Below are 25,184 nucleotides of genomic sequence, written 5' to 3' on the forward strand. Positions count from 1 at the left end.
CATAAGTTAGCTTAAGAGTATGCTTACAATTAAATATATACTAAGGAGGTGTGTAAACACAAACAGCTGTACATAAGAGTAGAAACATTAACTTAAAAGGTGCAAAGAGAAAATTGTGCTTGATGGTTGTTGAACGAAATATATACAAGTAAGGGTATAAATGAATGAAAATACAAAGTAGACAAATGTGGACACTGTAGTTAAAAATTATATATACAAATACAAGTAAACTTGGAACTTGTTTAAACATTGATTTTTTCTTATTACTTATTTACTTATTCTTATTACTTATTTCTTTCTCTCTCACACACACACACACACACACACACGCACGCACACACACACACACACACACACACACACACACACACACACACACACACACACACTCTATTACAGGCTACTTGAATATTGGCGGGATGTATCCTTTATCTCACCCTGTTGTATCTTTGCTTTCGTCATGACACTATACAAGAAGTAAGCCAAATTACATGGAATAATAACAATTGCCACAATTTCACATCACTCCATCCGTGGCTGGACCCCATCTAGCCACAACCCAGGAATATGCCTGCGCCCGCGGTTGCCACACGCCGCACGTGGTCTGGGGCCGAATTTGCCCTTGTTTTGTAAGGCATCATGATTCAATATATAAGTATTTTACCTTAATGTAACAGCTTCTAAATCATTTTGATGGTACATTGACTTATAATATGGAGCATGGCGCCTCTTATCATTCCCAATCCGTGCGCCGGTCGCCTGTTAACTGCAATATAACTTTGAGCAGTGACGGATAATTTAGAGAAAAGATTGTACATCCTCACATTTATAGTATACCATACATTTTTGAGTTAAAAAAAATCCTTGATTCCAGTTAATCACAGTCTTAACAGAGCCACATGTGTACACCAAGTGTCAAGACACGCAACACGTTCTCATTCCGAGCACGTAGCATATTGACGCTTTGTCCCGTCCCTTGTGCGTCGCTTGTTACTAACATGGTACCCTTGAGCGACCCATGAAACGACTTCGGCTTTCTGACTAAACTCAATGTAAACCCATGGAAGTCATCTTTGACGCTTATGGCAACTGCTCCCCCATTAGTCAACTGCTCCCCCATTAGGGTCTGGGGGGAGGTTAGGTTTAGGCGTGGGGGGTGGGAGAGGTTAGGTTTAGGGTTAGGGTCTGGGGGAGGTTAGGTTTAGGCGTGGGGGGTGGGAGAGGTTAGGGTTAGGGTCTGGGAGAGGTTAGCTCCTCCCCTCAGACCCTAATGGGGGAGCAGTTGACTAATGGGGGAGCAGTTGACTAATGGGGGAGCAGTTGCCATAAGCGTCAAAGATGACTTCCATGGGTTTACATTGAGTTTAGTCGGAAAGCCCAAGTCGTTTCATGGGTCGCTCAAGGGTACCATGTTAGTAACAAGCGACGCACAAGGGACGGGACAAAGCGTCAATATGCTACGCGCTCGGAGTGAGAATGGGTTGAGACACGTCACAGTTTGGTGACATTTTCTTTAAGGGTCTCCTGGTTGTCACTGTAGTGGTAATTGTCTCCTGCTTTCTATTACTGAGAGGCCAATGACTGGAGCTGTTGTACGTCCATTGATTTACATGGTGGGCGACAATCTCGGTCAAACCATGGTAACAAGAGAACACAGTCACTTAGGGCTTTTTAATGAATAATGCAATGATATCCTCTACATCCCGCCATCATGGTATGCGCACGCGCACATGCACACACAGACGCACACACAGACACACACACACACACACACACACACAGACACACACACACACACACACACACACACACACACACACACACAGAAGCATGCACACAAACACCTTCAGTGAAGTGGCGTTTCCTTCCCTTTGATAGGATTAACAAGAATGTCAATTAAATGCCAATCAATGAAGCTCTGAGCCAATGCATAGAGATGCACCGTTATGAACATTTTGGCCGATACCAATAACCGATATTAACATTGCTGTTATGGCCGATAACCGATATTTACCGATGTTGATATGCTGTATTTTTCAGTCCCTTTGATACAGTAGCCGCTTTCACACCCGCCTTGAAAGCGGTATGCTAAATGATACGGAAAATGTGATCCGCGTCTCCGATGTGAAAGTGGTGAAAGCGGGGTGGTGAATAATTGTGTTACGCCTTTCGTTCCGCCAGTGGAGCTAGTCACAGCGCCGGATCAGCCTCCACTCTGCCTCCACCTGAAAGCGTAGGAGCGGCGACACGGAACGGTGTGAATGGTCAGCTCATTCATAAAAAAACTATAGGTGAAACCACCTCACACAGCAAGAAAAGCCATAAGTGAACGTAAAAAAAAGTAGCCTATTAAATCATGACTGCAACAGGGGCACCAGGAGGAATGCTCTGTGCGTAACAGTTTATGAGTAAGTAGATACAATCCATGGTAAGTAGGTTAGGCTATTTATGCTCAAACGATGTTGACATTAGTAAGCAAAATTAACGGATATAATAATAAGCTTCAGAGGACGTCTTAGGCGCGCATCTGTCTGTGGTGAGTCGGTCTGAGGATATTATTCCCTCTGTTCTTCAGTCTCTCCTCAAAACAATCCCAATGTTTGGGAAAACCAGCTCCAGAACTGCAATTTGTCGTAGCCTGTTGAGCGTTCACTTACGAAAAACAACTAGTGGGCTATTCATATACATTTATACTATTCCCCCGACGATGAGTAACGTTAAGCAGACTGACTTCAGCTGTTTGACATGCGGGCGCTTTCAGAACCAACTTAGGCTAATTAGGCTACTTCATGGGAATAATTTGATTTACAAAAAACTGGAACCAAAAGATAAGAATTAGCCTTGTACCTAATACATGATGGTGCCTCTGTGATCCATAAAGTCAATCAGATGAATATTGAAATCCTTGTGCTACCATGCTGCATGTGGAGAACCTTTGATGTTCTTAACGACCAGCTGCACGTTGAGAGCTGCTGTCTAGATCAGCGATGTTTGGTTGTTGAATGAATTCGTAGCCTACACTATAACCTACATGAAAATATTCATTTTGGCTACTAGGAGGATCTGGGTGGAAATGCCTCCCCTCGCCTCATTTGAATCCGGGAGGGGTGGATGTAACCTGAAAGCACACCCCGGGGCGGAAAGATGGTGGGGCTGCTTGGTTTTGTGTGAACGCAATTTCTGTGGCAAGGCTGCGGGCCTTCTGAACGGCAATATTGCACAATCTGTGTGAAAGTGGCTACTGTGAATTTGAAAAAGTAATGTATTTTTTTATTTCCAAAACATTTGGAAAAACCCATAAATCATAGATTTACCGCATTGTTTCCTTTCGATGTGAACATTTTGGCTGATACCGATAACCAATCAATCAATAAATTTTATATTTTATATTTATATAGCGCCAAATCATAACAACAGTTATCCTATTAGAAATAGAGCAGGTAGGAGACCAGGCTCTCTAGGGGACACACACACCGATATTAACATTGCAACATGGGCCGATAGTGATATGATTGGACATACTGTACGTATATCGTGCATCCCTACCAATGGACCATGTGCATTATGGCATGTTTGATGTCAGCGTTTTTATCTTATATCTTTTGTTGCAAAGTGTTAAAAGTGTTAGGTGTGTTTGCACAGAAGCTATTCCCTTAGCTTCCACATGTTAGGTGTGTTGGTGTGCCTCCTCAGACATCAATTTGACATCAATTTGCTCAGACACCCCCCCCCCCCCCCCCCCCCCCCCCCCACACACACACACACAAACCACAGAGATCATTTCTGTCACAAAAGTGTGCGGTAGTGAAAGAAATATAGTTGACCCATTAAAATGTCCTTCTAATGTTTTTCAGTTGAAGATGAGTGTTCTCTCCTTTTTTTACTGGTGCATCGGATTAGATTCATGAAGGCACCCAACCAGACTGAGGTGGAAATGGAGTGCGGTGCATTGGTTGTGGAGGACCTAATAATCTTATCAGGGGGGCTGACATGCTTTAAAAACATTGCTCAAAGCCAAATGCACAACGTACATTTGTATGCGGTGTTGTTCAGTGAAGTGATGTTTCCTTCCCTTTGATAGGATTAACACGGATGTTAATGAAATAGTTGTAATGTAGCCCTAATCCGATGGACCATTATGCATTATGCTTGTCAGTGTTCATGATGTCGTGTTTTTTCTTACCCGTGTCTCGGTGCAAAATGTTAAAATGTTAGGTGTGCTTATATTGGCACTTTGGTAAGAGGGTTCCATACTGAACTATGAGTTCATTCAGAGCACTGTGGAAGTCTTTCTGCTGTGTTACAGAGCATCATTCACACTGTGCTCGAGACAGTGGCAAAGAAAGAGGTGAACACACTCTCTGTGAGTCAGTGAAGTGAAGTCTTTCACTTTGATTGAACTAACAGGATGCCACTTAAATAACATTCAACAAAGCACTAAGCCAATTGACCATGTGCAGATGGCTGACAGTGTCGATGTTTGGTGTCCTTGTTTCAAACTAAGTGTCCATGTGATTGTAATAATGTGCACCCTGAGTGTGTAATCTGGCTCTACACTGGGCCACTGGTTAAATCAGAGCACTCTTCAAAGTGGTGTATTCAGAGCATCAGCTGCTCTGAGTGCACTCTGGGCACCGGCCAAGGAGGAGGTTCCAATGTTTACACCAGTAGCCAAATGGGAGCAACCTAACTCCATAAGATTTCTTACAAGCTACCTTCTACTCAGATATACTCGCACAGTAAAAATAACTCTTACAGCAACCAGTGGCGTGCCTGACCAAGTTGGTGCCCTAGGCAAGAATTTTTGCTGGTGCCCCCCCCCTCCCCCCTCCCCCAAAGAAAATATAATAAAAATTATATCGCAGCTAATCCAGCACTGCAGTGCAGGCTCAGAATCGCCCTTCCCCAGTGGCGCTGGAAGTACTTTTAGGTAGGGGGTGCTGTAAGGAAGGGTCCCTCGGTGCTGCCCGCGAGGGCAGCGGCGAAGAAAATTTTACGTTTTTTGGACTTTCATCCATATTTAGAAGAATATTTAATTTTAAATTAACAATCGGATTATACTGTTGTGATGTCATTATTCAGTATCTTCTCCTTTTATCACTCACTTTCATGTAAGCACCTGCTCTCCCTTTAGTCGTTTTACACTACAACAGACAGAAACACAGGCATAAACACTGAACTTATTATTATTATTATTATTATGGAAAACCAGATTATGATGAAAATCAAACACTTTTGAAGAGAGAGCGTATGAAATAAGATTAGAGCTGGGAAGCACAAACTGTTTTTTAATGCATCTTGTTGGTGGTATAAACACAAGACAGCCAAATCCAACAATTTCAAAAATCCATTTCTTGCCACCAGGGGGTGCTGCAGCACCCTCAGCACCCACCTTCCAGCTCCCTTCCCCCACTCTGGGAAAAAACTCCGAGCAGGTAGAAGGGGGCGCGGCCGCGCAGTGGGTGGGGTGGTATGGATTAGGGACCATGGTGAAAGTGCTGCAGCCCGGGCAGCCAGAAAGCCAGAATTAGAAAAATGATTTCACTATTATTTAAAGACTTAAGACGTTGTTCTTCTTATTTTTGTCTACTATTGTAAAATAATAGTAGGCCTATTATCATGAAAAAGTATTTGTAAAAAAGATTTTTTTTTTTTTTTTTTTTTTTTTTTTTTTACCCTCTCTGGCGCCCCTAACGGCTCAAGCGCCCTTAGCATTTGCCTAGTTCGCCTAATGGATGGCACGCCACTGACAGCAACAGCCTTTCACAGTCATCTACATGCAAGCCAGATGGATCATTTTTATTGAACGTACGTTTGACAGTGATGAAAATGTATTTGACACTTATTCTTTTTTAATGGAGCATCAGACTAGATGTATGAAGACACTCGACAAGACATAATAATTAATTAATAATAATTGATTGGATTTATATAGCGCCTTTCTAGACACTCAAAGCGCTTCACATATCAGGGGAGGGGAAGGGGAGCAAACTCAACTCAACCACCACCGATGTGTAGCACCCACCCGGGTGATGCACGGCAGCCAGTTTGCGCCAGAACGCTCACCACAAATCAGCTATCACATAGGCCTAGCCTGCCTCATGACACTATCCAGGGGGCTTAGCCCCCGTTCACACAGGACGCCGAAACAACGCTCAACCTAAGCTGTACCTACACTACTGAACCCACAAGTTTCATTTAGGCGTCCTTGTTAACAGGCGAAGCCGTTCACACCACCCGCGTGCGTGTCACGCTGGCGCCTCGCCAAAGCCCCGCTCACGCCACGCTCGAGCGATCGTTCAGGATTCACGCCTATTTTCCAAGCGTGACGCGTCAAGCCAGGCATGAAGTCAATGGGAGTTGTGGGCGGGTTCAAGGCGCGCTGAGAGGAAAAGAGAAGGCTTCTTGTGTGAACGGTTAGGCGTCCGTTCAGCTTGTGCCTGCTTCAAGCTTCAGTTCTACTTACGATCGGCGTCCTGTGTGAACAAGGGCTTAAATCTTTTAAAACCATTATTGGAAACCAATCATTCAAAGTAAATGTTATGCAATGATCAGTGACGCTTCACTTGTTTGTTTTATTCTTTGATTTTACCCAATATGCACCAATCAGCTCTCGCTTTGCATGCTGAGATGGTGACATTTTTGGTGTGTGTGTTTGTGCGTGTGCGTGTTTGCGTGTTTATATGTGTGTGGGTGCGTACCTGTGTGTGTTAGCGATGTCTCCTCCCTTCGTCACCGTGCCTGTGAGGAGAAGGCTAGAGCAGGTAAGGCCACGTGTTGCAGTAGCACAGGGCAGAGGTGTGGGGTTGTTGCCAGGGTAACGGGCCTGTTTGTTTATGCCTGCTGCTCTCCTGGAAAACACCATTGTATCTCTGAGCACAACAGCTCTCCTGGTTGCATCGAGGTCATTAAGGCTTTCCACGGTAGGAAGGGTCAGGAATCTGCTTTTCCTTTGATGTTAGAAAAATGCCCTCCATCACTCGCGACAACACAGCTAGCCATCAAAATGACTAACAATTGACCGTTATACTATACTGCAAGTCCTATTTCTGACACCAAGGCTTATTTTAATGGTAGTGCAAGTCATCAAGAGGCTGATATGGGAACGCCTAGTCGTAACATTTGTCATGTACCTGCCTTAAGGTGTGCCATGTAGGGAAGCAGCCGGAGCAGGTCCGCCCCCGAAACCCGATTTTTTATCCCATTTTTATCCCCCATTAGTGCTATTTTTTTTATTTATTTAACCTGGTTGCTGCTCCACCCTCTGCCGATCTGGGGAGAGCCGAAACTGGCTCCATGCTTCCTCCGAGACATGGGCAGTAGACAGCCGCTTCTTTTCACCTGACAGGGGAAACTTCACCGGTAGGACATAGCACCCAGCTAATTTTTCATGGACTTTCATGCACGGGATTTTATGTACAGCATCTCTTACAAGCACTTATGCACCTTATGTGGCTGGTAGCATCACATTGTAATGTTGGTGTGTGTGTGTGTGTGTGTGTGTGTGTGTGTGTGTGTGTGTGTGTGTGTGTGTGTGTGTGTGTGTGTGTGTGTGAGTTTGTTTTGCTTTTGTCTGTTCTGAAAATTGAAAAATAAAATATTGGGGGGGAAAAGAAATGAGGGAAAGGGGGTACTGAAGCCGTAAGCACTGTTCTAGTAAGTCACATGGGGAGATAGAGCAGGATAGGGAAACGAGAGAGAGAGAGAGAGAAGAGGGAGGCTCAGAGACTGAGATTAACTGTAAAATGCTAATACAGTAGTGTGGTATTCACAGTTCTTAATATTTGCATAAGAAGCAGACTCCAGGCTTCACATGAAGAGGGCAGCTTTCGCTCCATACCATTAAATGACCTGAAGCAGTGCAAAAGACTTCTGCTGCTGGACTCGTCCTTGATGCTGTAAGTTTGTGTGAAACCTTTCGAGCGAGCTGGCCAGACAGACACAAGGTGCCATCATTTATCACATCACACACATCCTGCAGTAATCAATCAGCTGATAAATATGATTTGACATATCAATTTACTAATGGGCCTGTAGATACTATTATATGTGCTCTTCAATAGCCTTTGCCCATCATTAAGCCAAAAGGTGCTCTGTTTTGTTCAAGCATGATCCAGATAAAAAAGAAAAATCAGAATTCCCCCCCACGCGATTTTCTCCCCAATTGTACTTGGCCAATTCCCCCTGCTGCCCCACTCTCTCTGCTGATCTGGGGGGAGCTGTAGACACACACATGCTTCCTCTGACACATGTGCAGTTGCCACCCGCTTCTTTTCACCCGACAGTGGGGAGTTTCACCGGCAGGACGTAGCACGTGGGAGGATCACGCTATTCCCACCAGTTCCCTTCTGCCCCGAACAGGTGTCCCCCAACAGACCAGAGGAGGTGCTAGTGCAGCGACCAGGGTATACTGTACATACATACCCTCACTCCGGCTTCCCATCGGCAGACACAGCCAATCGTGCCTGTATGGATGCCCGACCAAGCCGGAGGTAACACGGGGGCGCGAACCTGCGACCCTCATGTTGGTAGGCAGGGAATCTACCGCTACATGATCCAGAGAAGTTATAGTGACTAATGGACCGACCATCTAATAGTGGCCAAGTGGCTTACTTTTGGTTGCAGATACAGATAGGCAGTGATCATTTTGAATATTGTTTTCAAACAACCATGTCTCAAGAGAATGAGAAACCTCCTCCAGTATGAAGATGTTAAGAATGCTGCTGACAGCACTAACCACATGGCATGTTTGTCATGCTGTGTTAGGAGCTTGGCAGCATTGATTGAGCCTTTCCTTGCTACATGGACCGGACTATTCGTCCTAAAGAGACAGACTTGTGTCATTCAGTTGATACACACTGAAAGGTGGAGCTGGAGGATTTACTCTCATCCCACACTCAGAGATTCCTATCTAAACCACAACTCATTCATTGTTAGATAGCCAAACCTAAATAGAGTCAATGTTAGCCACGAGTTACATTGACATCTCTGCTATCAAAACACTATAACAGTATGTTGGGTTAGCTCTTCTTGATTTGACATCCTGTGTGTGGCTGTGTCATTAAAAACCCATCTGCACGCTCGATCTGTAGCCAATAGTATATGTGTGTGTGTGTGTGTGTGTGTGTGTGTGTGTGTGTGTGTGTGTGTGTGTGTGAGTGAACAGTCCTTGACTGCGGTGGATGGGTGCTGATTAGGCAGGCCTTTGTGCTTCTCAGATGTGGTATAATTGTTCTTTGTTCGCTGCTCAGCTTCGCTTTGAAGTCTCTCATTCAATTTATGTCCTTACAGATTATCTCCCTTTTTCCTGCTCTATGGTATCCTCTCTGGCTTTTCTGCTGGGTGTCAGAGTCCTAGCAGTGTTGTCATTGTATAGTAACCTATTCACCTTATGGGCCAAATTCTTCCGGGTTGTGTTAACACTCCCGCAGACGTTAACGTAATTCCCTTGAATGCGAGAATTAACGAGCCAGTTACATCGCGTTGGATTCTTAGACATTGCCATTTGCTTTTATTTGGTATGTTACATACAATTGGCTAAATTATTAGTTAACACATTCACTGCCAGCCGTTTTTTTTTTACTGTAGGTAGCTTCTGCCAGAGGGTTTTTTTGAGGATTCTGGCTCATCTTTCAAGACCCGAGGATTCTTTTCTGCTAAGATTTTGTGAACACAAAATATCTCAAAAGAACTAATAGAATGTGTGCTTTCTCTGTCTAAAAGAGTTAGTTTGTAGAGTTAGTAGTTATGTAGGCATTAGCACTTGAATACAGCATGGTTTCAGCGTCTGAAAATTTAAGCTGAGATAAATAGCTTTTTGTGAAATTCGATAGAACAGTCACTTTAACCATTCATTTTTGGCATCAGTAAGACGTCAGACATCTAAACAATAGTTTTGAACAGTAATTTCCTCCATAACAGCAGGAAACCCCCCTCTACTTCAAACTCCTCCCTCCGTGTGTGTTCTTCTTGGCTGCAGCGGGCGTGTCACAAGCTCGTTTCTGCTGCTGCTCCTGCTGCTGCTCCTGTCTGCTGGCGGCCGCTGGGCGAGGATGGGCTCGCTCGTTTCTTGGGGTTTCGGTTGAGAAACCCCAAGAAACGGGGTTTCTTTTGCGATTCTGGTCTTATTTATGCTGCGTGTTTCAAAGTGTGTTGCACCCATAATCTATTATGCAAATTTGCAATCCCCCACCGCCAGCAATCAGCGCGAAAGCGAAAGCGTTTTCGCCAATCCATTTTACAGTATGAGAATGGTTTCATCGCGCGTTTCCCTGCAGTTTTGGCTCGGCTTTTTCTAGTCTGGAGTCTCTAGTGCTCAGCACTGTCGCCACTTAGTGGGTCGGTGGAATGGGTTGTACACGTTCGGCGGCTCCAATATTTATATAAGAGATGTAAAAGGGTTAGATCAACGTCCCACCGTCAAATTTTTTTTTTTTTTTTTTTTTGACGTATCAACTCGTCAATGGCAGTGAACGTGTTAATTCAGAGTTAGATGATATTGGAGCAGCCAGCGTTTTTTTTTTTTGCCGGAAGTCGTGACACAACCACACAACTGGGTCAAATGGGCGTGGCTACATAAGGTGAATAGAAATACAGCACATGGGACATGCAGGAACGGATATGGATATAGAATAATGCGAGACAGGGCGTCCGGGTAGTGTAGTGGTAGATTCCCTGCCTACCAACATGAGGGTCGCAGGTTCGTGCCCCCGTGTTATCTCCGGCTTGGTCGGGCGTCCATACAGGCACGATTGGCTGTGTCTGCAGGTGGGAAACAGGATTAGGGGTATATGTCGCTGCTCTAGCGCCTCCTCTGGCCAGTCAGGGCGCCTGTTCGGGGCAGAAGGGAACTGGTGGGAATAGTGTGATCATCCCAGGCAGCTGAAGCCCATAGCCGGGACTGGCCAGTAAAATGGAGAGGAAACCATCTTGCCTAATACCTAACAGCTTACTCTAGTGAGTGTCAGTCTTCCCATAAGTGAACATGAACAAGGCTAAGCCCTTGTAACACAGGACGCCGAACGTAAGTAGAACTGAAGCTTGAAGCAGCACAAGCTGAACTGACGCCTAACCGTTCACACAAGAACAAGCCTTCTCTTTTCATTACATTACATTACATTACGTCATTTGGCAGACGCTTTTATCCAAAGGGACTTACAATAACACATTTTTGTCAGCAATAGAGCAATCAACTATGCAACACAGTCTATGACAGGGGTGGGCAACTATTTTTCATGGGGGGCCACATGAGAAACCCAGATTGTTGCCGGGGGCCGAACAAATATTGTCATGCCGTAACCCATGGATGGGCAACTTTGATGATAGAGAGGGCCACAAAAAAAATTCCTCGCTACCAGATTTTGCTGAGGGCTGAACGGCGCCAGCGTGAAAAATTTGGGGCATTTGAATGAACAATTGTGATGTCATTATTCAGTCTTAACCACCAATATTTGATCCTTTTCCTCACTCACTCCTATGTCACCACCTGCTCTCCCTTCAGGGCTTGAAATTAACTTTTTTCACCACCTGCCAATATGGCTGCTAGATTTTAAAGTTACCAGCCAATTAGAATTTCCACTAGCCGAAATGTTTTTCTTGAAATAAACCAGAATATGAGTGGGTTAATTTAAGCATATTTATCAGTAAGTGGCCCGGGATTCTCAAAGCCTGTGTTGAGGGTCACACAAGAACAAAAATGCACTCTTGAAGCTAAATAAATCCAAAACCAACAAGTTAATTATTTAAATTTCTACTTCTACAGTCATTTCTTACACATGAGATTACTTTTAGCCTTTTAGTCATAAATATTATTGAAAGATATTCCATATTCCAGACTGAAATGCTATAACAGAAGAGTATTGCCCAGAATGACATGAACATTTGGACACTTATTCAGCGGGTATATTGCATGTTGCGTTCAAGTGCACTGTAAAAAAAAAAAAAAAAATTATACATGGGCCGTATGTTGCCCATGTATGGTCTATGACAACTACAACTTCTGAAGGAATAGTGGTAAAGTTTAGTTAGGTTAACACATTCACTGCCAGCCTTTTTTTTTTTTACTGTAGGTAGGTTCTGCCAGAGGGTTTTTTTGAGGATTCTGGCTCATTTTACAAGAGCCGAGGATTATTTTCTGCTTGGAGTTTGTGAACACAAAGTTCACAAAAGTACTAATAGAATGTGTGCTTTCTCTGTCTAAAAGAGTTAGTTTGTAGAGTTAGTAGTTATGTAGATATTAGCTGTTGAGTACAGCATGGTTTCAGCGTCTGAGAGTGAAAGCTGAGATAATCGCAGTTTTGTGAAATTCAATCAAACAGGCAGAACAGTCACTTTAACCATTTATTTTTGGCATCAGTGAGAGATCAGACATCTAAACAATATAGTTCTGAACGCCCTCTCCTTCAAACTCCTCCCTCCGTGGGCGTGTCTGGTGGCTTTCAGCCTGCGTTTGTCACAACGAGTGTTCTGCTGCTGCTGCTGCTGCTGCGAGTTTGAGCAGCCTCCCTCCCTGGCAGCGAGTGTGGATAGGGCTCACTTGTTTCTTGGGTTTGAGAGCTTTGATGAAGCTTTGTGCGATTCTAGGCTTTATGCTGCGTGTTTCAAACTGTGTTTTCCACCCAGTCTATTTTTGGAATCCCCCACCGCCAGCTCCCAGCGCGATAATGCGCGAAAGTGAAAGCGTTTTCGCCAATCCATTTTACAGTAGAGAATGGTTTCCTCGCGCGTTACCCTACAGTTTTGGCTCTGCTTTTCCTAGTGTGGAGAGCACTGTCGCCACTTAGTGGGTCCGTGGAATGGGTTGTACACGTTCGCTGACTCCAATATTTTTATAGGAGACGGGGGGAGCGTTGATCCACGCCCGACCGTCAAATTTTTTTTTTTTTTTTTTAAGACGAGATATCTCGTCTTTGGCAGTCAACGGTTGGATTCTGTAAGACGAGATATCTCGTCATTGGCAGTGAACGTGTTAAGTTATTATTATTATTATTATTTTTTTTTTAATGAGAGAGAGAGAGAGAAGTTAGTTTCAAGAAGGGCCCAGATGGAGCCTGAAAAGGTGCGTCTTTAGTCTTTCCCAAAAGATCGCGCCTTGAACCCGCCCACAACTGACTTGACTTCATGCGTTGCTTCAGCGTCCTGTGTGAAGGGGGTTAAGGATTGTCTTTGATGGTTTGTTGTTAGCACAGTCATTAATCTTTCTTTCACTTGTTTTCTTCATTCAACTGAACATCACTGGCTCTAATGAACTGTGCTGGTCATGTGCTGAATAGCTTCCAATCAGCCAAGACAATGCAGCATATTTGAGGTAGCCTAAGAAGCTACCACATGGCATACAGACAGAGAGACATGAGAGAAGAGAGAGAGACCCCTGTTGGTTCTCATTGCCAAATCTCCCTAAGGAGAGAGCTGTTTATGCGCCCATGAAACGCATTGGCAAGCGAGTCGCTGTGTGTCGAGGAAGATGGAGGGAGAATGAGGGTGGCCTTGCTCCTCTGAGAAGAGAAAACGTTTTGGGTTTTTCTTTGCAGAGAGACAATGGAGACGGCGGGAGGAAAGGAGTGAGAGATGCACAAAGAAAGAGAGAGATAGAGAGAGCAGGTTCAGTAGACCTGTTGCCTGCCTCGGTTGCCAAGGGCTACCTGTTGCTAACGCTCTTCATGTGTGTGTGTGTGTGTGTGTGTGTGTGTGTGTGTGTGTGTGTGTGTGTGTGTGTGTGTGTGTGTGTGTGTGTGTGCGTGTGTCTGTGTGTCTGTGTGTCTGGGAGCAGATAAAGAACGCGGCGGCTAACGTGCTGAGGGAGACGTGGCTCATCTACAAACACACTAAGCTGCAGAAGAAGATCGACCATTCCAGAGTCCGCAAACACCAGAGGAAGTTCCTCCAGGCTATACATCAGTAAGGCTACGCCTAACACGCACACATGCACGCAGGCACGCACACGCACGCACGCACCCACACGCACGCACGCATGCGCACGCACGCACACACACACACACACACACACACACACACACACACACACATCATCAGCATCATCATCATCCACTAAACTAAGGTTCATTCTTGGCGAGCGAATACAGTTGTGTGACCAGATCATTCTGACTTCCAACTCGTCAAATAGTGACTTTTGGTCATCCCCCCCTTGGACTACCTGCATGTTGTGGGAGTTCTGACAGTCCATTGGACTACCCTGCCTGCACATTGAAAAAGGACAAAAAACAGAAACCCCATGCATTAAAAAGTGACACCATGGGATCCTGAACGAACGGTGGTACTGATACTGATATAGATAGATTCATCAGAATTGCATTATACACATTAGTATAGGAGTATAAGAACATATTTATGTCCACATGGAGGCATAGATTCATCCCATCCACTATCAATATTACTGTTTAGCTATACTTGAACGGGAGTCAGAGTGATTGGTTTTGTTTTGGGCTGTTTCGCTTAACTGATTTGTGTCTCCACCTATCCTCTGTCTAGCATTCCAATCCAAGAGAAAATCCACCATGAACTATTCCCCATTCCTTTGAGGTGGAACAGTTCAGTCAAGACTTGTGAACATTAACAACTCTAAGTCAAAAGAGAGCCAAGACTCTCTTAATTGGAACATAGGCAAATCCTGGAGCACGGAGTGTGGATGAGGGGCTGCCTCTGTGAACACAGGGTGATTTGACAGGGATATATGGGCACATGTCCTGGTTCATACCTGTTAGCTTAACAATGAAACCAACTTCATTTGAAGCTATAGCCCCACTCAATTAGTCTGCACTTCATTATAACAGGGGAAGCTCCAGGCTTTCTTGATAAGACAGATTAGAGCCTTGCTTCACCGGCTTCTGTATTGTATTTTGGGAGAGATGAGATCCAAAGTCGGCAAAGGACTGCAAATTAAGTGTCGCTAGAAACCCAGCATGCAGTGCATCTGTTTCATGTTGTTTAACCTGTAACAACTCACAGCGATTCTCTATCAACTAATAAATACTTGAATAAATGATTAATAACAATGTTATTCAGAATTGTATTTTATTTTATTGCAATTCAATTGGGCTTTTCACACTGCATCTTAGCCCTAGACTAAGGGATCCTGTTAGCTGTTAGCCTTACACACCCATGGCATTCTCATAGCCCAGGGCTGAGAGAATGCAGTGTGAAAAGCCCTTTTGTTTCCTTTTAGGCCATATTATTTTAGACCAGCAGTTCTCAACCTTTTTCGACTCATGGCCCAGTTGAAAATCTCAAAAATGTTCGTGGCCCAGATCCGACCGTAAACAGTACGGAGGCCAAAGATCTCCAACGTTGCTATGTTACAATTTCAGCTCCGAAATTGTAAAATGGTAAGGTACATTTCTACAGGGATGGGCATGGTTTGGGCGTGGTTTACGGAGATTTTCTGTTTCTAACCCCTCCCCCTACCCTAACCCTAACCCTAAGATCTCAGAACGTTACCATTTTACAATTTTCGAGCCGAAATTGTAACATAGCAACGTTGGTCCAAAAAGTTGCTATTTTACAATTTTCTGTGAGACTGTGTTGCAATAATGCATTCTCAGAGCACTTTTTATTTTAACGATAAAAGGAGCTGTCCATCAGCACCACACAGACATCAGAAACTAAAAGTGAGCTGGCTGGCTGCAATAGGCTAATTAATGAATAATTGATTACAAAATTACATTAAACAGTACCATTCAACGATGAATGCATTCTCATACATATTTTTTTTTTTAATCTTTCATTTTTGCAAATGATTTGGCAGCCCACTTGCAATAATTTCAGGGCCCCGGCCCACAGGTTGGGAGTGGCTGTGTTAGACTACTCTATTCAGTTACACCAGAGCCATGTGCTCAATCTTATTTCCATGTAGCTATGATTCATGTCTTCATCTACATCATCATCTACAAAGCTGCTGTGTTTCAGAGCAGCTTATGGTCCTGATGGCTTTGTAAAGACAGAGACACACTGCAGGTCAAGATGTTTCAGAGCAACTTATGATCCTGAAGGCTTTGTAAAGAGACACACTGCAGGTCAAGATGTTTCAGAACAGCTTATGGTCCTGATGGCTTTATAAAGAGACACACTGCAGGTTGAGGTGTTTCAGCACAGCTTATGGTCCTGATGGCTTTGTAAAGAGACACACTGCAGGTCAAGATGTTTCAGAACAGCTTATGGTCCTGATGGCTTTGTAAAGAGACACACTGCAGGTCAAGATGTTTCAGAACAGCTTATGGTCCTGATGGCTTTGTAAAGAGACACACTGCAGGTCAAGATGTTTCAGAACAGCTTATGGTCCTGAAGGCTTTGTAAAGAGACACACTGCAGGTCAAGATGTTTCAGAACAGCTTATGGTCCTGAAGGCTTTGTACAGAGACACACTGCAGGTCGAGATGTTTCAGAACAGCTTATGGTCCTGATGGCTTTGTAAAGAGACACACTGCAGGTCGAGATGTTTCAGAACAGCTTATGGTCCTGAAGGCTTTGTAAAGAGACACACTGCAGGTCAAGATGTTTCAGAACAGCTTATGGTCCTGAAGGCTTTGTACAGAGACACACTGCAGGTCAAGATGTTTCAGAACAGCTTATGGTCCTGAAGGCTTTGTACAGAGACACACTGCAGGTCGAGATGTTTCAGAACAGCTTATGGTCCTGAAGGCTTTGTAAAGAGACACACTGCAGGTCAAGATGTTTCAGAACAGCTTATGGTCCTGAAGGCTTTGTACAGAGACACACTGCAGGTCAAGATGTTTCAGAACAGCTTATGGTCCTGAAGGCTTTGTAAAGAGACACACTGCAGGTCGAGATGTTTCAGAACAGCTTATGGTCCTGAAGGCTTTGTAAAGAGACACACTGCAGGTCAAGATGTTTCAGAACAGCTTATGGTCCTGAAGGCTTTGTACAGAGACACACTGCAGGTCAAGATGTTTCAGAACAGCTTATGGTCCTGAAGGCTTTGTACAGAGACACACTGCAGGTCAAGATGTTTCAGAACAGCTTATGGTCCTGATGGCTTTGTACAGAGACACACTGCAGGTCAAGATGTTTCAGAACAGCTTATGGTCCTGATGGCTTTGTAAAGAGACACACTGCAGGTTGAGGTGTTTCAGAACAGCTTATGGTCCTGATGGCTTTGTACAGAGACACACTGCAGGTCAAGATGTTTCAGAACAGCTTATGGTCCTGAAGGCTTTGTACAGAGACACACTGCAGGTCAAGATGTTTCAGAACAGCTTATGGTCCTGATGGCTTTGTACAGAGACACACTGCAGGTCAAGATGTTTCAGAACAGCTTATGGTCCTGAAGGCTTTGTAAAGAGACACACTGCAGGTTGAGATGTTTCAGAACAGCTTATGGTCCTGATGGCTTTGTACAGAGACACACTGCAGGTTGAGGTGTTTCAGAACAGCTTATGGTCCTGAAGGCTTTGTACAGAGACACACTGCAGGTCAAGATGTTTCAGAACAGCTTATGGTCCTGATGGCTTTGTACAGAGACACACTGCAGGTCAAGATGTTTCAGAACAGCTTATGGTCCTGATGGCTTTGTACAGAGACACACTGCAGGTCAAGATGTTTCAGAACAGCTTATGGTCCTGAAGGCTTTGTAAAGAGACACACTGCAGGTTGAGATGTTTCAGAACAGCTTATGGTCCTGAAGGCTTTGTACAGAGACACACTGCAGGTCAAGATGTTTCAGAACAGCTTATGGTCCTGAAGGCTTTGTACAGAGACACACTGCAGGTTGAGATGTTTCAGAACAGCTTATGGTCCTGATGGCTTTGTACAGAGACACACTGCAGGTTGAGATGTTTCAGAACAGCTTATGGTCCTGAAGGCTTTGTAAAGAGACACACTGCAGGTCAAGATGTTTCAGAACAGCTTATGGTCCTGAAGGCTTTGTACAGAGACACACTGCAGGTCAAGATGTTTCAGAACAGCTTATGGTCCTGAAGGCTTTGTACAGAGACACACTGCAGGTCAAGATGTTTCAGAACAGCTTATGGTCCTGATGGCTTTGTAAAGAGACACACTGCAGGTTGAGGTGTTTCAGAACAGCTTATGGTCCTGATGGCTTTGTAAAGAGACACACTGCAGGTCGAGATGAGCTGAACCAGACAAGGTGACCGCTGTCACCACCCGCAGGGATTAGCTCTCTGCACCCACTATTGTGTATTTACCGGGCTTCAACTGTGTGTGTGTGTGTGTGTGTGTGTGTGTGTGTGTGTGTGTGTGTGTGTGTGTGTGTGTGTGTGTGTGCGCGTGTGTGTGTGTGTGTGCGTGCGTGCACGCCTGGGTGCATGTGTGTGTGTCTGTTTGCAGACTACGTAGTGTGAAAATGGAGCAGAGGAAGCTGAGCGATCAGGCCAACACACTAGTGGACCTCTCAAAGGTGAGTCATGCACACACACACACATTTAATATATTTATTTATGTTCACATTTTACAAGAGAAAGTCTTGAACACAAATAGTGGTAGATGCACATACAAGCTCAGAATCTCATTGACATGTCTGATCTGTCTATGGATACAGGAAGCAGCGTCTCCTCCATATGTGGCGGCTGCCTATTATCACAGATATCGAGCAGAATTTTGCTAATGCTTTAGCTTTTGGCTTTGGAATTCCTGCCATCTGCAAACCCCTTACAACTAGTCTGTGGACATTGCCAAGGCTTCCAAATATAAACACACACACACACACACACACACACACACACACACACACACACACACACACACACACACACACACACACACACACACACACACACACACACACAACACATAAACACATCACAGTGATTTCTATTTACAGTATAATAGACTCTCTCCTGCTATATATATATATATATATCACCAAGTTCACGCCGGTATGTCGGCCAGGACACCACTTAAAGCCTCCAGGTATGAGGAATAAAGGGCTGAGAGAGGATGGTGTTTCTGTCTTTCTTTACTGGCACTGTGCAGCAACACATACAGGTTGTGAGTTTGGGATAGTTGTGAACAGTTGTGGATAGTTGTGGTTTTTCTATAAAGAATAACAAAAATACAATGAGTGATCCAACATAAATAAATCCCATTAATATCCCCATCTGCATAAATATACTATTACTGATCCATAACATTAATTATAACAGGATGAAATCAAATGGCTACAATTATACTCCCCTTACTATTACAGAGCCAGAAAAAAATGCCATTCACTTATTAACAGGTTTCCACAAACATATTAGCTACTGGTCATTTATAACTCATGTTTTACTAGCGAGGCTTTTATTGTGAAGATCCACACTTCCTGTTGCAGTTAACTATCTTAGCTTAACCTTGATATAAACGCAGGCATTAATAATCACTTCGGGAGGCTTGCTCCATAATAAAACATCATTCCACACAATACCAACAACAGGTAATTAATAATATAACATAAGAACATGTTCAGGACTCAACATGACATATTTAACTGACGTGCTGCGTCGGGGGCTGTCAAGTGAGAGGACAGGAGGATCATTAATTAGCGCATGTTTTTTTTTTGGCCAGAAGCCAAGGTATGGCGGCTGCCATATCTTGCCATACTGAATTGACGCCCTTGCTTAAACTGAATTTGGCCTGTAAATCCACGGGTGACAGCAAGCTCATTTTTAAAGCTAGAGTGATGATCCTTATACCATATGAAACTAGAAGAAATAAGGAATCAATTGGGACCAAGCATGTCAACCTAGCATGTAGGGAAGGGGGGGGTAAATAACGCTCCAAAGTTGATGAATTTGGCATACCTTTCCCCTCCATGCAATGGAATGTAACTAAACGAGTATGTTGGTAGTTGTACTGATGACAGTAGCTGATAGTCACTCCCCCTGTCTTTACGACAGCAACTATGAGCAGTACAGTTAGTGGAGTGGTTTTGATTGATTTATTCATCAAACCGTTTACTGACAAACTAACTGTAAATAGCTTACCTTATTTTGAGGTACATTGCATTGCTAAGCCAGAAATGATTCCCACCTCAACTCTGTTTCTCCTGGGCCTAAAATGCACCTGATGACGCTGTTTCATCCATCTTATTTTTCCTCAATCTGCATTGAAAATGTGCAAAAATTCACCAGCTTCTCGCAACAGTTGTAGCCTAAGCCAGTGGTTTTCAAAGTAGGGTCCCCAGCAAAAAGGGGGGATCATCTATTTTCACTATAATTCCATCCATAAGTAACACAATCTAAGCTAGTATATAAGTGAGTGACTAAGCTAATAATAACCATAACAGCACAAATAATTGACAAAAATCTCTAAATAAATACAGTATTTACTCTAATCAGGAATGGAACAATTATTGATGGTTAAAACTGAATAATGACATCACAACAGTCTAATCCTAATGCTAAATTAAAATGAGATATTCCTCTAAATCTGTCTTCAAACTGCAAAAGAAAAAGAAAAAACGCCCCAAAAAAATCACCGGCGACCTTTGGTTGCCGCCGAGAGTCCTCCCTTGTTCTCGAGCTCAGGAGCCGATATCACTGATATTGTGGTGACCCACATCGAGGCACTAGGAGAGACATTCACCAAAGGAGGCTTGTGCCTTTAAGAGCGGGGGATTAATGTTACCTCCGGTTCCGGGTTAGGTTTGTTATGTCTGGTTGCTAACCGAGGTGAATGTAAACATTTTATGTGGAGAGAAGTAAACTACCTCGACCAACCTACGTCTACTGTCTCACTGTTTCCTAACTCCCACAATATGCTCATTATACCACACCTAAGGGTCACCTTAGGTGTGGTATAATGAGCATGTCATGGTCTGAAGTGATCTATTGCTTTTATAAAATGGTTACCAAGTATGGTAATATGAAAGGAATAAACATCTCCAATTTAAATGGCTGTTATTCAGAAATCATACTCTTTTGGCTCCCTGCACAGAGCCGACACAGACTTTGCTGAACAATGTCAGATAGCAACACAGGCTTGGTGACAAACAAACAGCTCACATTAGTGTGGTGTGTTGTTTAATTCTATGTGTGAGTAACAGGAAGCCTTGTGGAAGGTAGCCTATAGGCTGCTGGGGGCGGGTTGTTATGGTTGGTTACTTCTTAGAGCTACAGAGTTGACATGTTGCTATGCTAAATAAATAGATTTGATCATAGTTCACAGTTTGTCTCACGTTGCTTCTTTTTGAATGTAACGACAGTTAGCTAGCTAACGTTGGCTAATGCTTGTGCTAACGTTAATTAACACTAATGTTTCCATTTCGGTAGGCAGCTAGCAAACGGCTAACTAGCTGTTATATACTGATGACGTCGCAAGCAGGAGACGATAGTAAGAACGACCACAAGGCACTCTGGGTATTGTGGTGCGGAGCTCCCGTTTGCGAGGCTAGGCTAGCTAGCTACAATTTGTTTTCTGTTTTATCATAACTGTGGTATATTAGTGTGGTATACGCTAAATATACCACGGGCGCACACACGCACGCACACACACACACACACGCACACACACACACACACACACACACACACACACACACACACACACACACACAGTACATATATATATACACAGTAATACACTGTGATATAAACATGTAACATACAGTTTAGCAACTCCTGATGAGCATGGCCAAACACACCTAGCCTACCTTTGCTCTTCCAAATATATCTCAGCATTCCGCTGTTTCCATGTTGACCTGCCTGCTTCTGTGGCTTTGCGTCTCCTAGCAACCAGAACAAGTGTTAAAGCAGGGATGACTGGGTGAGAGAGCGAGGAGGAAATGAGAGGAGGGAGGGGAGAGCTCCGGTTTTTCTGTTCCTGTGTGGGTGTCTGAGTGAGAATGTGCGCTTACACACACGTGTGTGTGTGTGTGTGTGTGTGTGTGTGTGTGTGTGTGTGTGTGTGTGTGTGTGTGTGTGTTTGTCAGAGAAAGAGAAAGAGAGAGAGAGAAAGGGAGTGAGATAGAGACTAGAATAAAAGGGAGAAAAAGAGAGAAAGATAGAGCAAGGGTGTGTGTATGCCTCTTTCTGTGGAGCATTGCCTTTTGGACCAAATATTTAGCAATTACGCAATCTCAATAATTCCATCTCTCTTGGCCACTTGTGAGTTAACCATGGTTACAGAGGCCATGATGTACGAGGAGGCAGAGACACTGTGTAGCCTTCCTTTCAGTCTCTCTCCTTATTTTCTGTCTTTCCTCATGATAACGCCCACATAGAGACTTCCCTCCAGTCTCTTCTTCACTCCAGTCTCTACTCCACTTTGTATATGTTTTCATTTTGCTCAATGCCTTACTCATCCCTCACCAGCCTCATGCTTACCCTCTTTTCAATGCCTGACTCCTCCCTCACCAGCCTCATGCTTACCCTCTTTTCAATGCCTGACTCCTCCCTCACCAGCCTCATGCTTACCCTCTTTTCAATGCCTGACTCATCCCTCACCAGCCTCATGCTTACCCTATTTTCAATGCCTGACTTATCCCTCACCAGCCTCATGCTTACCCTCTTTTCAATGCCTGACTCATCCCTCACCAGCCTCATGCTTACCCTCTTTTCAATGCCTTACTCATCCCTCACCAGCCTCATGCTTACCCTCTTTTCAATGCCTGACTTATCCCTCACCAGCCTCATGCTTACCCTCTTTTCAATGCCTGACTCCTCCCTCACCAGCCTCATGCTTACCCTCTTTTCAATGCCTGACTCATCCCTCACCAGCCTCATGCTTACCCTATTTTCAATGCCTGACTTATCCCTCACCAGCCTCATGCTTACCCTCTTTTCAATGCCTGACTCCTCCCTCACCAGCCTCATGCTTACCCTCTTTTCAATGCCTTACTCCTCCCTCACCAGCCTCATGCTTACCCTCTTTTCAATGCCTTACTCATCCCTCACCAGCCTCATGCTTACCCTCTTTTCAATGCCTTACTCCTCCCTCACCAGCCTCATGCTTACCCTCTTTTCAATGCCTTACTCATCCCTCACCAGCCTCATGCTTACCCTCTTTTCAATGCCTTACTCATCCCTCACCAGTCTCATGCTTACCCTCTTTTCAATGCCTGACTTATCCCTCACCAGCCTCATGCTTACCCTCTTTTCAATGCCTTACTCCTCCCTCACCAGCCTCATGCTTACCCTCTTTTCAATGCCTGACTTATCCCTCACCAGCCTCATGCTTACCCTCTTTTCAATGCCTTACTCATCCCTCACCAGCCTCATGCTTACCCTCTTTTCAATGCCTTACTCATCCCTCACCAGCCTCATGCTTACCCTCTTTTCAATGCCCTACTCCTCCCTCACCAGCCTCATGCTTACCCTCTTTTCAATGCCTGACTTATCCCTCACCAGCCTCATGCGTACCCTCTTTTCAATGCCTGACTTATCCCTCACCAGCCTCATGCTTACCCTCTTTTCAATGCCTGACTTATCCCTCACCAGCCTCATGCTTACCCTCTTTTCAATGCCTGACTTATCCCTCACCAGCCTCATGCTTACCCTCTTTTCAATGCCTGACTTATCCCTCACCAGCCTCATGCTTACCCTCTTTTCAATGCCTGACTTATCCCTCACCAGCCTCATGCTTACCCTCTTTTCAATGCCTGACTTATCCCTCACCAGCCTCATGCTTACCCTCTTTTCAATGCCTTACCTCTCCCTCACCAGCCTCATGCTTACCCTCTTTTCACTCGCTTTTCCATTGGCACTTTTGGCCGTGCCAAGTCGAGCTAAGCCACGCTGATTTGCATTTCCATTACCAAGCCACACCCCAGACATGGACCTTCTTTGGGGCCAAAGCCAGACCTGCCTCCAAGCGGGCTGCAGTGACATCTTGCCTACCCTTGACGACCCCCCTTCTGCCTTCTCCCCCTTGCGAGCAGTTGCGAGACTCAGCCCATGTTTGTGCTGGAGACCAGAGAAAGAGATGTTTTTAAAAGCCTCCATGTTCAGCTCTCTATTTTCTTTCCTGTGTTTCTGTATGTACTTTCAGATATCTGTCTTATTTTACCATTTACTGATCGCTGAAAGCCATGTTATGTTAATGAAAACATCTCTTGCTGCTGCTTCATATTAAAAGCTTTCCACTGACAAACTACTTGAAGGCTTTTTATTGTGAAGAACTTACAGGAAATGAAATGTTTATCTACCATCTTTACAGCCGCGACTTTTTGAGCACTAGTCACAGCCATGATGCTATACAGCCCGATGCTTTTCCACAAGCGCATCATCAGTTAAGGACACACCTTCAAGCGGGTAGCAACTTTTGTAATGGAAATGCAAATCCCAGCTGCACTGGGCTGCCGTGTCAAGCCGAGCCAGGCCAGCACGTGTGTATGGAAAAGAGGCGTTTTCTAACCCCTGCTTTTCTCCTCCCCTCTCCCCTCCCCTCCTCTCCTCTCCTCTCCTGCCCTCTCCTCCCTTCTCCTGTCCTCTCCTCCCCTCTCATTTCCTGCCCTCTCCTCCTCCCCTCTCCTCTCCTGCTCTCACCTCTCCTGCTCTCTCCCCTTCTCTCCTCTTCTCCCCTCTCCCCTCCAGATGCAGAGTGTGATGTACGAGCTGATGTCGGAGCTCAACGACCGCAGTGAGGACCTGGAGCGTCAGATGCTCTCCCTAGAGACGAGGGTGGAGCAGCTGACTGCCGGCTTCACCGCCCTGCCCGCCCACCTGTCAGCCACGCTGAGCGCCCAGCACGCCGCCCTGGTGCACCTGCTGCGAGAGAGGGACAACAGGGGAGGAGGAAGTGCCGTGGTCCCCCTGTCTCCGGTCCCTCCCTCCACCGCAGCTCCCGCTGTGTCGGTGTGTCCCGTCCAGGCTGCCATTCTGGCCCCGGGGCCCGCCGCCTTGGCCCCGGCCCCGGCCCCAGGGTCTGCCTTGGCCGTGGGGCCGGGGCCCGCCTTGGTTCCGGAGTCCCCACCGATGGCCCAGGTGCTGCTGAGCCCAGAGGGGAGCCTGGAGGCCGTGCCCAGCCCTAACACCTGCACCTCCAGCTGCTGAAGACAGCGGCCAGGACCAGACGAAGACAGAGATGGAAAGGAAACAGAGGGAGGGAGGAGGCGGCTCTGCCAGTCCTAGAGTGCTACGATCTTCAACAGAAAACTAAAGGAGGGGAATGAGGGAGGAGGAGAGCGTGTTCAGGAGATCCTCTAAAATGAGGATGGGAAGATAAGGAGAAATATTATGGACTTGGGAGATAAGAGGAGGAAGGGAAACATCAAGGAA

At 45.0% G+C, this 25,184-nt stretch overlaps 1 protein-coding gene across 1 annotated transcript in view; it reads left to right on the forward strand.

The window, feature by feature from the left end:
• The window catches only part of kcnn3 (potassium intermediate/small conductance calcium-activated channel, subfamily N, member 3), a gene marked incomplete at both ends in the record, with an annotated part of 143,502 nt that extends 118,543 nt beyond the window's left edge, over positions 1-24,959 (forward strand). Inside the window, 3 exons of the mRNA XM_083644664.1 lie at positions 13,769-13,896; positions 18,319-18,388; positions 24,501-24,959. Of these exons, the coding sequence (XP_083500790.1) occupies positions 13,769-13,896; positions 18,319-18,388; positions 24,501-24,959 (657 nt within the window). The remainder of the gene's footprint in view (positions 1-13,768; positions 13,897-18,318; positions 18,389-24,500) is intronic.
• Positions 24,960-25,184: the final 225 nt, after the last annotated feature.

This window comes from Poromitra crassiceps (assembly GCF_964638095.1).
Source record: "Poromitra crassiceps genome assembly, chromosome: 1".
Lineage (NCBI taxonomy): Eukaryota > Metazoa > Chordata > Actinopteri > Beryciformes > Melamphaidae > Poromitra > Poromitra crassiceps.